The 13,210-nt window shown below is 54.4% G+C and overlaps 1 protein-coding gene across 19 annotated transcripts in view; it reads left to right on the top strand.

The window, feature by feature from the left end:
• Window positions 1-13,210, top strand: part of RNF144A (ring finger protein 144A) — a 364,490-nt gene that overhangs the window by 69,998 nt on the left and 281,282 nt on the right. For 6 of the 19 annotated variants that reach the window (XM_053201282.1, XM_053201280.1, XM_053201271.1 and 3 more), the window contains one exon: window positions 6,671-6,816. In XM_053201282.1, the coding sequence (XP_053057257.1) occupies window positions 6,682-6,816 (135 nt within the window). In that variant the 5' untranslated portion in view covers window positions 6,671-6,681. Of the gene's footprint in view, window positions 1-47; window positions 1,594-1,772; window positions 2,672-3,202; window positions 3,337-6,670; window positions 6,817-13,210 lie in introns of those variants that run through there. The other 13 variants (XR_008289712.1, XR_008289709.1, XR_008289711.1 and 10 more) reach the window with 5 other exon arrangements.

The following is a 13,210-nucleotide window of genomic DNA, read 5'->3' as shown; positions in this document are numbered from 1 at the left end:
GCCACGGTCCTACTGGATCAAAGCCCGCTCTTTTTTTTCTTAAGTTTATTTATTTTGAGAGAGAGAGAGAGAGAGAGCATGAGCAGGGGAAGGGAAGAGAGAGAGAGAGAGAGAGAGAGAGAGAGAGAGAATCCCAAGGAGGCTCCACACTGTCAGCACAGAGCCTCACAGGGGGCTTGATCTCAGGAATCGTGAGATCACAACCTGAGCCGAAACCAAGAGTCGGACGCTGAACCGACTGAGCCACCCAGAAAGCCCCAGTCTTTATGACCTCATGTAACCTTCATTACCTCCTAAAGGCAAACGGTCACATTAAAGGTTAGGGCTACCCCTTAGGGATTTGGGGAGCAGGAACACAGTTCAGAGCACCCATCTTAGGGCTCCCTCTTGCTGTTTATACTTCCTGTGAGTTTTGACAAATGTAGAATGACGCATATTCACCATTGCAATTCCGTTCTGAATAGCTTCACTGTCCCAAAAAATGTTCTATGGCTTTGCCTGTTCACTCTGTTTATCCCCTTCTCCACTCCCCCCGTGGGCAATCACTGATCTCTTTTACAGTCTCCATAATTTTACGTTTTCCAGAATGTCACGTCGCTCGAGGCACACGGTATGTAGCCTTTTCGGATCTGCTTCTTAGGAACATGCACTTATGGTTCCCCCACATCTTTTCGTGGCTTCATAGCTCCCGTTTTTTTAGCCCCGAATAATAGTTTATTGTCTGGATGTGCCCACTTAAATAAACTGGCATATTTCATTCACCGAGGCCCCATTCTCCCGTGATCCAGAAGGAGACACAAAGGAGGTCTAGCAGGGCGGTCACATGCCTGTGCGTCAGCACCTTGCAGACTGCGAGTCAGTGGGTGTGTGTGCTTGACCAGGTCACACTATCTCTGTGCCTTGGTTTCCTCGTTTGTAAAATTGGAATAACCCCAGACTGTTAAAGTCCCAAAGGCACCGTGTGGAGAAATGAAATGATGCATGGAAGTGATGACCGTGATGCCTGATGCACGTTAAGCAACCAAGATGTGTCTATACGTACATACGTGTCTACATGTACATACGTATGCGCATATAGAATATGAGTGTGTGCCTGTGACTAGCACTGTTAAGGAGAGAGAATGACACTTAGCCTTGGATAATATATTAGCAAGTTGGAGAGAGAAGCTAATACATATGGCAGACTTGGAAAGCCACACTCCCCCAGAGAATGTCCTAAAAAGAATAAATGAAGATCAACATACCGAGTCTCGCCAGTGCCTGGCAGACACAGTGCTCGGTTGCGATGTTTGGAGGGATGATGTGTCTGTCGGGCTTAAGCCCACATGGGTTTTGGAGCCCGCGACCTGGGTGGGGGGTGCTGGAAGCAGAATGGCGTAGACCAGTCGCTCTCAACCCTCCCTGTAGAGGAGAATCCCCGGAAAGGCCCGTGGAGATGCACATTGCTCTGTCTGTCCCTCCTCCCCGCCCTCCCCCAGAGTTTCTGATTTTGAAGGTCTGGGTTACCAGCAAGTCCTCCGGCGGTGCCGATGCTGGTGTTGTGGGGAGCGCGTGTTCAGGGCCGATGACCACGTGCAGCAGAGACTCAGACAGGTCAGCAGCTGATGGGTTCAGAGGACCAGGGGGGACCTCACAACGCCAGGGGCTGATGGTGGGCATGAAGGGCTGGGAGGGTTCAGACCCCTGGTGAAGAAGGGGGAATGCAGGGGGGAGGCAGGATGCGGGGGGAGACAGCGCTTCGGCCAGCGGGGGCTTGTGGGTGGTCTTCGGGAGAGGGAAGGGTGGGCAGTGACCGGCTGGCAGTCAGTTACCCCTCCTTCCTTTGCTCTCCTGGAAGGGGTGAAGGCAGGGAGCGTAGGCGTAGGGACCCGCACAAGTGCTCAGCCCCCAGCCCAGCGGGGGGACGTCTCTGGACAGCAACCAGAGCTCATGTTCACATGCGACTGCCTTCCTTTTCGGCCCTTTCTGCTCCCGTGTCCACACCTCTTGCGCCACAGTGCCTGCTCTGTGCGACCCCCACAGCGTTTAACAAGTAACTTGCCTGATAAACATTCTGAATTACTTACATTGAGCAATGCTTGTCATTGACCAGATGTGCTTAAAATAGTTGGCTTCATAGGACTTGACCTTCACATTAGGAAAACAAAGATTGTTTTTCTTTTCTTTTATTGTGCATTGTGATTTTCTTAGCAAATTCCTATTTCAAGTTTGCAGCTGTTCAGTGTTTGTAAAATCATATTCAGCCCATCCTGTGTGTCGGGAAGGTCCATGACGGGCTTCAAAAATATCTTTTGTTATGTCCCATTGTCCCCTGTTTGAATCCTGATTTGGGGCATCTCAGGGAGTATCCAGTCTAGAGGAGAAAGAATACCGACTGACGAGGGACCAGGAAATTGGCATCTGACCCGCTTTAAGAGTAGCGCCCAGGGAGGGAAATGAGGGGCCGGGCTGCCGGGTGTGCAGGGCAGTGGGAAGCCACGGTGTCCAGAAGTCAAGTGGAAATCACGGTCTAGGAGGAAAGGAAGTGAGAGGTCAAGCCTGCAGTTTGTGCTAAGGATCACATCTTCGGAGAGGCCGTAAACAGGACACAGAGCCAAGCCCAGAAGCCAGGAAGAGCGGGGAGAGTCTGGGAGCAACCAGGCCAGGAGGCGACCAGTGGTCCAGGGTGAAGGTGGTACACAGTGGGTGGGGCAGGCGAGCATTCACGTGACCCCTGGTCTGCCCGGGACTCAGGGTGGAGGCTGCGAGGACTCTGTGTTGAAGGGTTAGATGTCAGCCGTCGTGTGGCGCGTTCAGGGGTGCCGTCCGATCGGGGGCCACACTGAACAGCGGACAGTAAAGCAGGGGCCTTTGGCTTTCGTGTGCTGCTTCTGAAGGTTACCGCCGTCCCTGGCACTTCCTGAAAGACTAAGTTGATCATACAGTTTCTGTGCTCGCGCCTTGTCTGTCCCTTAGTCCATATGGGTTAATGCCCAGGGCTTTAAACCTGACACAGGACAGTGACTCCCACTTCCCGGACAGGTAAAGTGTCCCAGGAGTCCTAAATCTGTTTCTTCTCACCCTTCCCAGCAAGTGGATGCGGGAGGGTACGGTGTGTAATTTTATGCAGTGAAAACAACTACAGTTTCCTAGTCTGTCCAAAGTCAGTGACCCAAGCGGCAGACCCCTTCTCCCTTCCAACGTGGGACCTCTTTACCCTCAGACCGCTGCTACAGAGCCCTCCAGAATCCGAGACTGGGCCTTTGCAACAGAGCTCCCAGACACCTACCCCCAGCTGTCCGGGAGGGACGCACCAGTCAGCAGCCGCCGCCCACAGCTGCGACTCCTCTGGTACAGGTTTGTGATCCCTTTTAGGGCTAGCGGACCTCCATAGTCAAAATGGAATCGTCGCTCTGTACAGTGAGCTTTAAGCATTGTTACTTGAAAAAAAAAATCATTGAGGAATAAAACAAAAGAAGATGTGGAGGGATAGAGAGAGAAAAAACATCTTGGTTCACGAGCCCAGGATTCAGAAAATGCTTGTGGACATTTAAAATAATAATGATGATGAGGTATGGGGAGGGGGACGGGTTCGGAGCTGACGACCAAGAAAGAATTCTTGAAGATGTGTTTGGTGCAAAAAAGGTGATTTTAGTAAAGCACAGGAACAGGACCCGTGGGCAGGAAGAGCGGCACTGGGGTTGTGAGGCGTGACGGGTTATACACTATGGAGTCGGGGGAGGTACAGTCAGGAAGACATTTCTTAAGGGATTTCCATATGCTAAAGTAGACTCCTGGGATAGCAGAGGCCTAGCTATGGTCAGGCTAAGGTGGTTTTTGCCTCTAGCAAAGCATTAGCATTAAGACACGGGGGAGTTTCTAGACTTTAGGTTATTGGTAAGATTGCCCCTTTTTTGTAGTTGTACTAAGATGTTTGTGAACTGATGTGAACTCTTATCAGTTTAGCCATTTGTTTTCTGTCCTTTCCTTTGCTCTTGGGCACCCAGAAGTGCCTGAAGAAGGTCACACGTATCCCACGGGGTGTGGGGGGGTTATGTGTGCCCCGAGATAGCTCACTGACCCCAAGCCACCTAAGTGTTGGCCCGTTGGCTTGTAGGTCAAATTATGAGACTCCGACCAATCCAAAAGTTCCTTGCGTTTGTGACAAAGAGTTCTTTTCAAACAACAGAAAATACACTTACTTTAGACTAAGTTGCTCCCAGTGATTAGCTTTCCGGGGAGGGGTCCTGGGTGCCGTCCCTTTCCTGCCCTGACCGCTGATCTCTCCTCTTTGTCTCTGTGCAGATTCCTGCCGGCCTCCAGTAACTGCCCTCCTTTGCTTGGGCTCTTAAAGGTCAGGGTCTCCCCCTGCTTCTCCATTATTTTTCATCACGTATGTTCCTTTGTTCTTTGTGTCTAATCCGTCTGAGCTCAAGATTCTGCAGTTACCTTCACCCCCGCCCTGGACACCCAGTGTAGGATCCACAGCGACGACTGGTGAAACTTGAGAAGGGAATATGAGTAGATTGTAGAAAGCGATCGTGACAACTCCTCGCCCCTGGGAGTAGCTGGCTAAGTGAGACCTTGCAGGGGAAGAGGAGCGGGGGTCTCTACTGAGCATTTCCTACATGTGCCAGGTCCTGCACATGACCTCTCTCGACCTCGCAGCGACCCCGGGAGATGGCGCTTCTTCACCCCCTCACCCACGGAAGCACACCGTGGCTGACGACGGTCAGGCAACCTCACCGTAATTGTTCTGGACGCTCAGTTTGCCCTCAGAGCACAGAGTTTCCTGTTGCTTCCGCTGTGGTCCTGCCACGCTCGGTCCGCCTGGTGAAACCTGTTCCCTCCTGCTTTGATAGCCACTGCCTGTTCCCCATGTGAAATGTAGCCTCCCTTCCATACTCAAGCTTCGTCTTCCTCATGAAGCTCTTCCAGTTTGCTGAGGAGTCTTCTACCCAGACTTACTCTCATCTTTACCAAGTGCCTTGAGCACCGATTTCGCACATAAACCATATACTGCCTTATGGTATCGGTTAGCTTGCTCTTTGGCCAAGCGGGTTCCTGAACCGAACCTGAAGACGCCCCAAGGCGGGGAATTGTGTCTCCTGCATCTTTGAATCTTTCCAAGATGCTAGAATCATTTTGTGTATGTTCCGGTCGTTGGTTGGTGTTCTGATTTATTTTTGTTGTTCCTTCGTGGGTTAGGTCTTTGTCATTCTATATCCATCCCTCTGCTGTAAGTATGAGGCAGGACAAGACAGATCCTCCCTTCGCGGCCTCACAAACTAGCAGGGAACGCAGGTGTCTCTTGCTGTCTACGTCATTTAGTCCCTCAGTTCAAAGGTGAGGTTGGGCAGAGAAGGATGCCAGGTTGTCTAAATCAGTTTGGATCCTGAAAGCTGGATAGTAGGAGCTCTCTCTCAGAGTTCAGATGGCTGGGGACTGCGCCTGAAATTTTAACTGAATCGTACTCGGTTCTGAGTTTGGGGAGCACGGGCATGCTTACCTGCTGCGGGTGCACACTGACTGCCGGGCTTAGATCGGGTGCCAGGGGTTCAGACTGAGAAGACGTAGCCCGAGATACAAGGATCTGTTCATTCACTCAACAGGCAGTTGTTGAGAGGTCGCTGTGGGTCAGGCGATGAGCCAGAGGCTAGAGGCACGCGCCTTCCCTGTCTTCCCCAAGCAGCAAGCAGTGGGAATCAGTGTGATAAATACAAAGAGAGAACACATGTTATCAGGAAGCAGACTGTGGGCAGGTTGGGAAGTGACCAGAGAACATCCCCGGAGGATGGGGAAGTTCCTGGGGTGCCTGGGGTTCACACCAGGCACCGTTGGATGCACTTGACCCGTGTAAATGAACAAGTCTGCCAAAGGCCCTTGCCTCCCCGAAGCTTACGTTTGAGAAAATCTGCCAGTGCTGAAGGAGGCAGTGGTGTTGGGGCTATTTGTGGGGGGGGGGGCCGGGTAACACCTGGGTGTTGTGGTGTGGAAAGGTGGATTCCATTTGGAGGGGCCACACCCACCGCTTTCTTTCTTTAATTTATTATTATTTTTTTAATGTTTGTTTTTGAGAGCGAGAGAGAGAGAGAGGAAGGGAGGGGCAGAGAGAGAGGGAGACACACAATCCGAAGCAGGCTCTAGGCGCTGAGCTGTCAGCACACAGCCCGATGCGGGGCTTGAACTCGTGAACACGAGATCTTGACCTGAGCCGAGTTCGGACACCCAACCCACTGAGCCACCCAGGCACCCCTCCACCGACTTCCCTGAGATGTTCCTGCAACAGAAACCCTAGAACAGTCCCGTCTGATCAGACTATTTTAATGGAAGCTTCTTCTCCACGCTTGCTGAGGATTTGCCCTCCTAGACGAGGTGCTCGGTTGGTGGGGGTGGGGGCGTGTCTTAGTGCCCATCAGAAGGATGGAGGGAAGGCGGCAAGGGGGTTTGCCATTTGGAGGGTAGACACGATCGTTACCCTCTGCGCGGGGGAGGGGTCACCCACAGACCCAAGGGACCCAGGGACCCCTGGTTAAAGCTCCGAGGACCCAAATGAGCTAAATCCCTGGGCCCATCGACCGCCCCTTGGCCACTCCCTGGGGCCCCATGTGGAGCCGAGAGAGGTGACTCCTGCCTCGGTTCTGCTGGAGGCCACGCGGGGGTCTGACGCCCTGTGCTTCTCTCGTTTCAGACTGTTCTGCCATGACCACAGCGCGGTACCGGCCCACGTGGGACCTGGCCCTCGATCCGCTGGTGTCGTGCAAGCTGTGTCTCGGGGAGTACCCGGTGGAGCAGATGACCACCATCGCCCAGTGCCAGTGCATATTCTGTACTCTGGTTGGTCCTTCCGGAGAAAACCACTATTGGAAGGAATTTCGGGAGGAGGCCTCCGCTTTCGGTTTTAGCGGCCCCCCGGCAAATCTCTGACCCCACCCTTGCCAGCGACCGAGTCTGTCACGCGGTTGCTGAAGGAATCCTCCTTCAAATCAGTCGGGCACCCGGGCAGATGGCCGTCACAGGTGCTCGTGATCCAAAAGTGATCAAACAGAATTTTAGAAGCTAGTGATGATGCAATTTAGAAGACCTGATCACGGCGTGTGCTCGCCTTTCCAGAAGGGAAAAGCTTCACCTTACCTCATTTTTTAGTTTTTGTTTTTTTTAAGTTTATTTATTTATTTTGAGAGAGAGAGAGAGCGCGCGAGCAGGCGTGCAGGAGGGGCAGAGCGAGAGGGAGAGGGAGGGTCCATACTGCCAACTCAGAGCCCGATGCGGGGCTCGAACTCACTAACTGCGAGATCAGGACCTGAGCGGAAATCAAGAGTCAGACGCTTAATTGACCGAGCCCCCCAGGCGCCCCTACCGTTCCTCATTTTAAATTGAATTGTACAGTTCTGTGCTTGAGGTTACAAGAGTGCTGACCTAGTGATCGTGCACAGGTTGAATATTCAGCTATTCGCGTCACCTTTCGCTGGTGTGGTGTTAGAGGGATGTTGACATCACGTTTAAATTTCCGCAGATTGTCTCCAGCACTATTTGGGGGCCAGATGATCTGCTGGTAGTGATTATAGGGACCTCGCTTTCCATCAGGCCTAACTCAGACCCAGCATCTGACCCTTCGGAAAGGGAAAATGAAGATGTAGGGGTTTATTTTCAGATCATCTTAATTGAATTCTACTTGATGGTTCTTCCCATTCAAGGGGGGGGGGGGGGGAGGAGGGGGAAGTCCAGAAAAGAAAAAAAGAACTGTTTTCTTCCAACTATAAGAAACCAAAGAAGTTGCTTCTGAATTTAACCGCATTATAAACGGACCATCTGGGTGGCCTGCCTGTGTATGTTTCAGATGTCTAGGTTAGTACCGGGCACTAGCTGGCCGTCCCTGGCCTTCTGCAGGAGACGTGTTCTTCCTTCCTGGCCACGCTTCACAGGCCTTTTTTCGCTTGTCTCCTGATGTCCCTGGGGCACCGGCACCTTCAATGTTACCATCTCCGTTTCACAGAGGGGGAGATGAACTCGGCAAACATTTACGTCTCCATCTTCTGACTTGGGCTTGAACCAGCCGCTGGCTTTCCGAGGGGCTGGAACCCCGGGTTTACTCAGGACTCATGATCACTAATCACTAAAGGGTCGCTGGCCTAAACTGCAGTGAGTCTGCGTTGGTGTTGACGTGCGAGAAGTGTGTGTCGTTAAAGCCTCAGGAAAGTCACTTCAACCAGGAGGACAGGAAATTGCTTTTGACCTTTTCCTGAAATGGCGAAGGATGGGAGGGAGGGGGACGCGGGAGGGGCGGACTGACAGACCTCCAGCCGCTTACTGCAGCGTGTTGGACTCCTTTTCATTTCTAGGGGAAACGCCAGGATGGGGGAGAAGGTCTGGGTGGATTAGAGAATCCGCTTTGTGCACATCGCCTCCCTCTTGGCGGAAGCGAAGTCTTCCTCTGTCTCCACCAGTGGAGTCCAGTCCCCTCTGCCCTGCGCCTCTGGGCGACTTTGCTGTGTCTCTGTCACCTGCTCCTTCCCTGGCCTTTCACCCGCTTTCGCTGTTGCTGTTTGGGGTTTCTGTTCGTAGAGAATTGTAGTAAAAACAAGCAACTCTAATTCACATCGAATGCTTAATGTAAGCCAGGGGACTTTGAAAGGGGGAAGATAGCTCTGTTCCCTCAAAGACGGGGTACCTGCAGCTCTAGGAGATGGCATGACAGCGGAGATTTTTTTTTCACCACCAGGTATTAAAAATTAAAATGCTTAGAGCAGTTCTGCTCGTTTCTGCAGCGTGAATAGGGGAAGCAGGTGCGTGTTGACCGACCGAGAGTGGGGCAGGTGCCCACGCCCCATTTCTTCCCGGTGTGGGGCCTCACGTCACCCCAACCCACCGCCACGGCCACAGCCAGAGAGTTGTGATGTCCCGAGGGACAGACGTGGGGACGTGGGAAAGAGTGAAGAGAGAAAATTGTGCGAGACCAGAGGACGCCCTCTTAATAAATAATCACGGAAGAGTTACACTTAAGTTCTGAGGTACATTGATCTCGAGGAGGAAAGGGTTCATGGGGAAACTGACTCTGCAGTCCGGCGTCTCTGCCTTGAAATGCAGGCTCTGTTTCTGACCTCGTAGGCCTCTTCACCACATCCGTATATGCTGTTCCCCAGGAGTTAATGGTGGAGCCCATCCTGGAGCAAGCCGAGACTCGTGGTCTGTGTAGTCAATGCTCTTCCTACAGTGGCCAAACGATGGCAAACTGTGGCATACAGAAAAGTTGGCCTGACTGGAAGAAGGTCAAAAAGCAATTTTGACTGGTCAAAAGCAATTTCCTGTCCTCCTGTCCCACTACTCTGGACCCCACGCTTTCTGCCTCCTGTGTGGCCATGGCCGGGCGTGGGAGGTGGATAACCCAAGGCTGCCCTCAGAGTGCCCACTTTCCAGGCAGGTAGCACATTGCTCATCTCCCCCCATGTCTACACTGCCAATTTCTGGTCGGGACCCCCTCCAGGCCCCGCTGGCTATGTCACTGTTACGCTTTAGAAAGCAGTGGAAACCCCAGCAAAACCCTCCCCGTCTGGCCCCATCACACCATGACACCCCCACTTTTGCATGCCTGCCGTGATGGCTCTGTCCACACTCACGGGTCCTTCAATAGCTAGTTCAAGTGACCCGCTCTGTAGTTGAGACTCTTCTTGAGTGGAAATGCCACCGTGCAGTTGGGTCCCTCCCTTTTATCCAGCCTCAAAGCTCCATTCCTGACTCTCTCTGTCCACTTCCTCTCTTCCTACGCTCAATGGTTCCAAACTGTCGGAAGCTTCCAGCTCCTGTTATTTTCTGGTTCCTTTCGTCCAACTGTGTTGTCACGATGTCTGCTTACCTATACCCTCCACTAGAGGAGCAGGGATTTGGTTTTGTGTCATTGTCCACATAGTGGAGCTCACACAAAATGTTTGTTGCTGGAACGGCAGGCAGCTTGAGTTCTAAAATGGCTCGGGTGTTTCTCTGACTGTTCTCTTCTTCGCTGTCACAACTACTCTTGCTCGGATCCTGCCTCTCCTTCTCTGAGACGAGTCTGAGAAATGTTAGTGTCTTCAGAGTTAGAGGAAGCTACCTCTGGCTCGCCCCAGGGTAGGAGTGAATCCTGGGAAGTAGTTTTCAAAGGGTCCTGCAGTCCAGGGTCTCTATTCAAACCAGAGTCTACAGGGGAGGCTGAAACCATGTGAAGTGGTTGAACACAGGCCTGCTCTGCCAGTATGGTGTTTGGGGGCCACGAGCCCGGTGGATTATCTCTGTCCCAAGTGCTCTGAGCACCCTGGGCCTCTGAGGGGCACAGACTCCCGGCCTCTTCTCCGTGGGCTGGGGGCTCCGTGGTGTAGAGGGCCTCTTCCTAGTCTGGGGTCTCTAGATGGGAAAAGGCACACTTGCAGGCTGAGGTACCTTGGGGCCCAGGGCTGAGAATGGACCAGAGGGCTGGGGCTTCCAGCTGCCAAGGCTTCCAGCTACGTGTGGACACGTAGCTCTGCAAGGCCTTTCTGTGTCAATGTGGCCCACATGCTTCCTGATCTGCATTGCCTCAAGGCGTCACCCAGACCCCTCGGATTCTCTGTCCACGCCGCTCACAGGTATGCCAGCGTGGTTTTTGTTGTAGGGTCCCCCTGAAGCTCTACCTGGTGGATAGAAAAGGATAGGGAATAACATTTGTTAACTGCTGGTGACTTACCACATACACCTGTCATAAAACCCTGTGAAGTGGGCAGAATTCTCCATCTCACGAGGGGCCACTGCAGCCCAGAAAGACGAAAAGGCCTGCTTAGACTGGCCACTTGCACCCAGACGTGATGCTTATCCACCAGCGGCCCCTAAGACGACGCTGACTCCTGGCGCCTGCTTTTCTGGGGAACTTCGCACAGGGCTAGAGGGCCGCTCTGGACTCATCTGCGTGCTGCTCTCTAGGTCATACATCCCTGGATCCTGGCACCTTCCAACCCAGAACGGGCACTCGGAGCCTGCTTTCTCTGTCCCCGTCTTGTGTAGTTGACTCTCCATCCCCAGGCCCACCTCTGTGTTCACATCCAGCAGACCCTTCCAGGTCTGTGGCAGGTGGGGTCCTGGGCAAGGTACCCGGATGGATCCACCCACCCATCTTCCCGGCCCCTTCTTATCTGAGGTAAAGAACAAACAAACCGTTGGTATCGCCATTTGATGGAATCATCCTCAGTGGTGTAGACAGAGGAGACCGCGTGGCCTGAAGAGGTGGGATGAGCGGCCTCTCTACTGGAATGAGCCCTCAGGCATCCCCAGCTCTGAACAGTTGCACCGCTTGGGTCCTCAGAGTCATATACGTGCACCCCCTTCTCTCACAGGCCTTTACCCCACACACGCGTGATCCCAGAGCCACACTTAGAAGCATGCGGACTCCCTTTGGCAGACGTCCCCCCGGGGCTCATCTGTTCTTGCACGGTTTTGGCTTCTAGACTTTGCTCCGGGGTGAATCTGAATTTGTTGAGTGGATGGCATGCTGGCCTCTTAGTGTTCCCACCTCTAGTGTACGTGTTAACCCCATCCCACCAGACACCTCTGACCTGCCTTCTTTGTGAGGAAGGTGAGGTTTGGTCACTCAGTTTTGCCCCTCTGTGGCTTTGGTTTTTCACATTCAGCAGGTAGAAAGCGTTGTCCACACTTGCTGTTTCCCCTGCAGCTTATTTACAGGTGTGGTGGGAGGAGGGTGTGACCTCTAGGGAGGAGGCTGTGCTCCCCAGAGGAGGGTGTGACCTCTAGGGAGGAGGGTGTGCTCCCCGGATGAGGCTGTGCTCCCTGGGGAGGAGTGTGTTCTCCCCAGAGGAGGGCGTGACCTCTAGGGAGGAGGCTGTGCTCCCTGGAGGAGGGTGTGCTCCCCAGAGGAGGGCGTGACCTCTAGGGAGGAGGCTGTGCTCCCTGGGGAGGAGGGTGTGCTCCCCAGAGGAGGCTGTGCTCCCTGGGGAGGAGGGTGTGCTCCCCGGATGAGGCTGTGCTCCCTGGGGAGGAGGGTGTTCTCCCCAGAGGAGGGCGTGACCTCTAGGGAGGAGGCTGTGCTCCCTGGGGAGGAGGGTGTGCTCCCCAGAGGAGGCTGTGCTCCCTGGGGAGGAGGGTGTGCTCCCCGGATGAGGCTGTGCTCCCTGGGGAGGAGGGTGTGCTCCCCAGAGGAGGGCGTGACCTCTAGGGAGGAGGGTGTGCTCCCCGGATGAGGCTGTGCTCCCTGGGGAGGAGGGTGTGCTCCCCAGAGGAGGGCGTGACCTCTAGGGAGGAGGCTGTGCTCCCTGGAAGCAGCTGTGCTCCCTGGGGAGGAGCGTGTCCTTCCTGCAGGAGGGTGGTGCACTCTCTGGGACCTGTCCACTCCCCTCGGCCTCTGCACCAAGGAAGGGAGTGCAGGAGCACCCGGTCAGTCGCTGTGCGGGAGAAAGTCCTCCTTCCCCTGGGGTATCCGTCCTGCGGAGAGCAGCAGTGCCCAGGCTCCCGAATCCCCAGCAAGCCTGCAGGCTGTCAGAGCAGGATGAGGCCCCCTTCAGGCCATCCTAACTGTCACCTCCCGGCTTCCCTCAGCCCCGCACTGCACCCCACTACGGGACCCACCTCATCGGAGCCCACCAGGCACTGGGCACGGCCCGGCTCTCGGAACGTCCTCCGACGCTCCGTCCACGGGGCTGCCTGTGCCTCGTGCGGGACCCCGGGGGATGCCGCGTTTCGATGGTCAAGTTTTCCAGTCCCTAGTGGCTTCAGGCCGGGCTGTAGGATGTGCCCGGTTCCCGACCCGTGAGCTGTCACCACCACCGCTGCCCGAAGCCGGAGCGCCACGCGGCCCTGATGGGGACCGTGGGCCTGAGCCGTTTTACCTGGTCTCCCTGCCCCGCTCAGGTCTCCCCTCCCCCCGCTGAGACTGGGTTCTCGTGATGTAGCCTTTGATGGGGCAAGTCCAGTCCAGCCCCAGGTACTCTGTTTGACGCCCCCGGTCATCAAGACAGCCTTCTGGCGTTGTGTGCCTCGCGTGGACCTGACATGGGGACGGACACTTCCTTCTCTGCCGGACTGTGTTGAATGAGCAGCCGCCCCGTCCAGGACGGTCCTCACGTCACCCGCAACTGGCTCGTGTCTCTCTTTGCTTTGATTGTTGTGAAGTGAGGGCCCCCCAAGCTTCCCCCTTGCCCCCACGAAGCTCCAGCGGTCCTTGTCACCAAAGCAGGTGCTCCGTGCCTACTGGCTGAATCGACCTAGACCCCAG

This window comes from Acinonyx jubatus, chromosome A3 (genome assembly GCF_027475565.1).
Source record: "Acinonyx jubatus isolate Ajub_Pintada_27869175 chromosome A3, VMU_Ajub_asm_v1.0, whole genome shotgun sequence".
Lineage (NCBI taxonomy): Eukaryota > Metazoa > Chordata > Mammalia > Carnivora > Felidae > Acinonyx > Acinonyx jubatus.
Note: the sequence above shows the minus strand (reverse complement) of the source record. Positions and strands in the feature narration are given on the sequence as shown.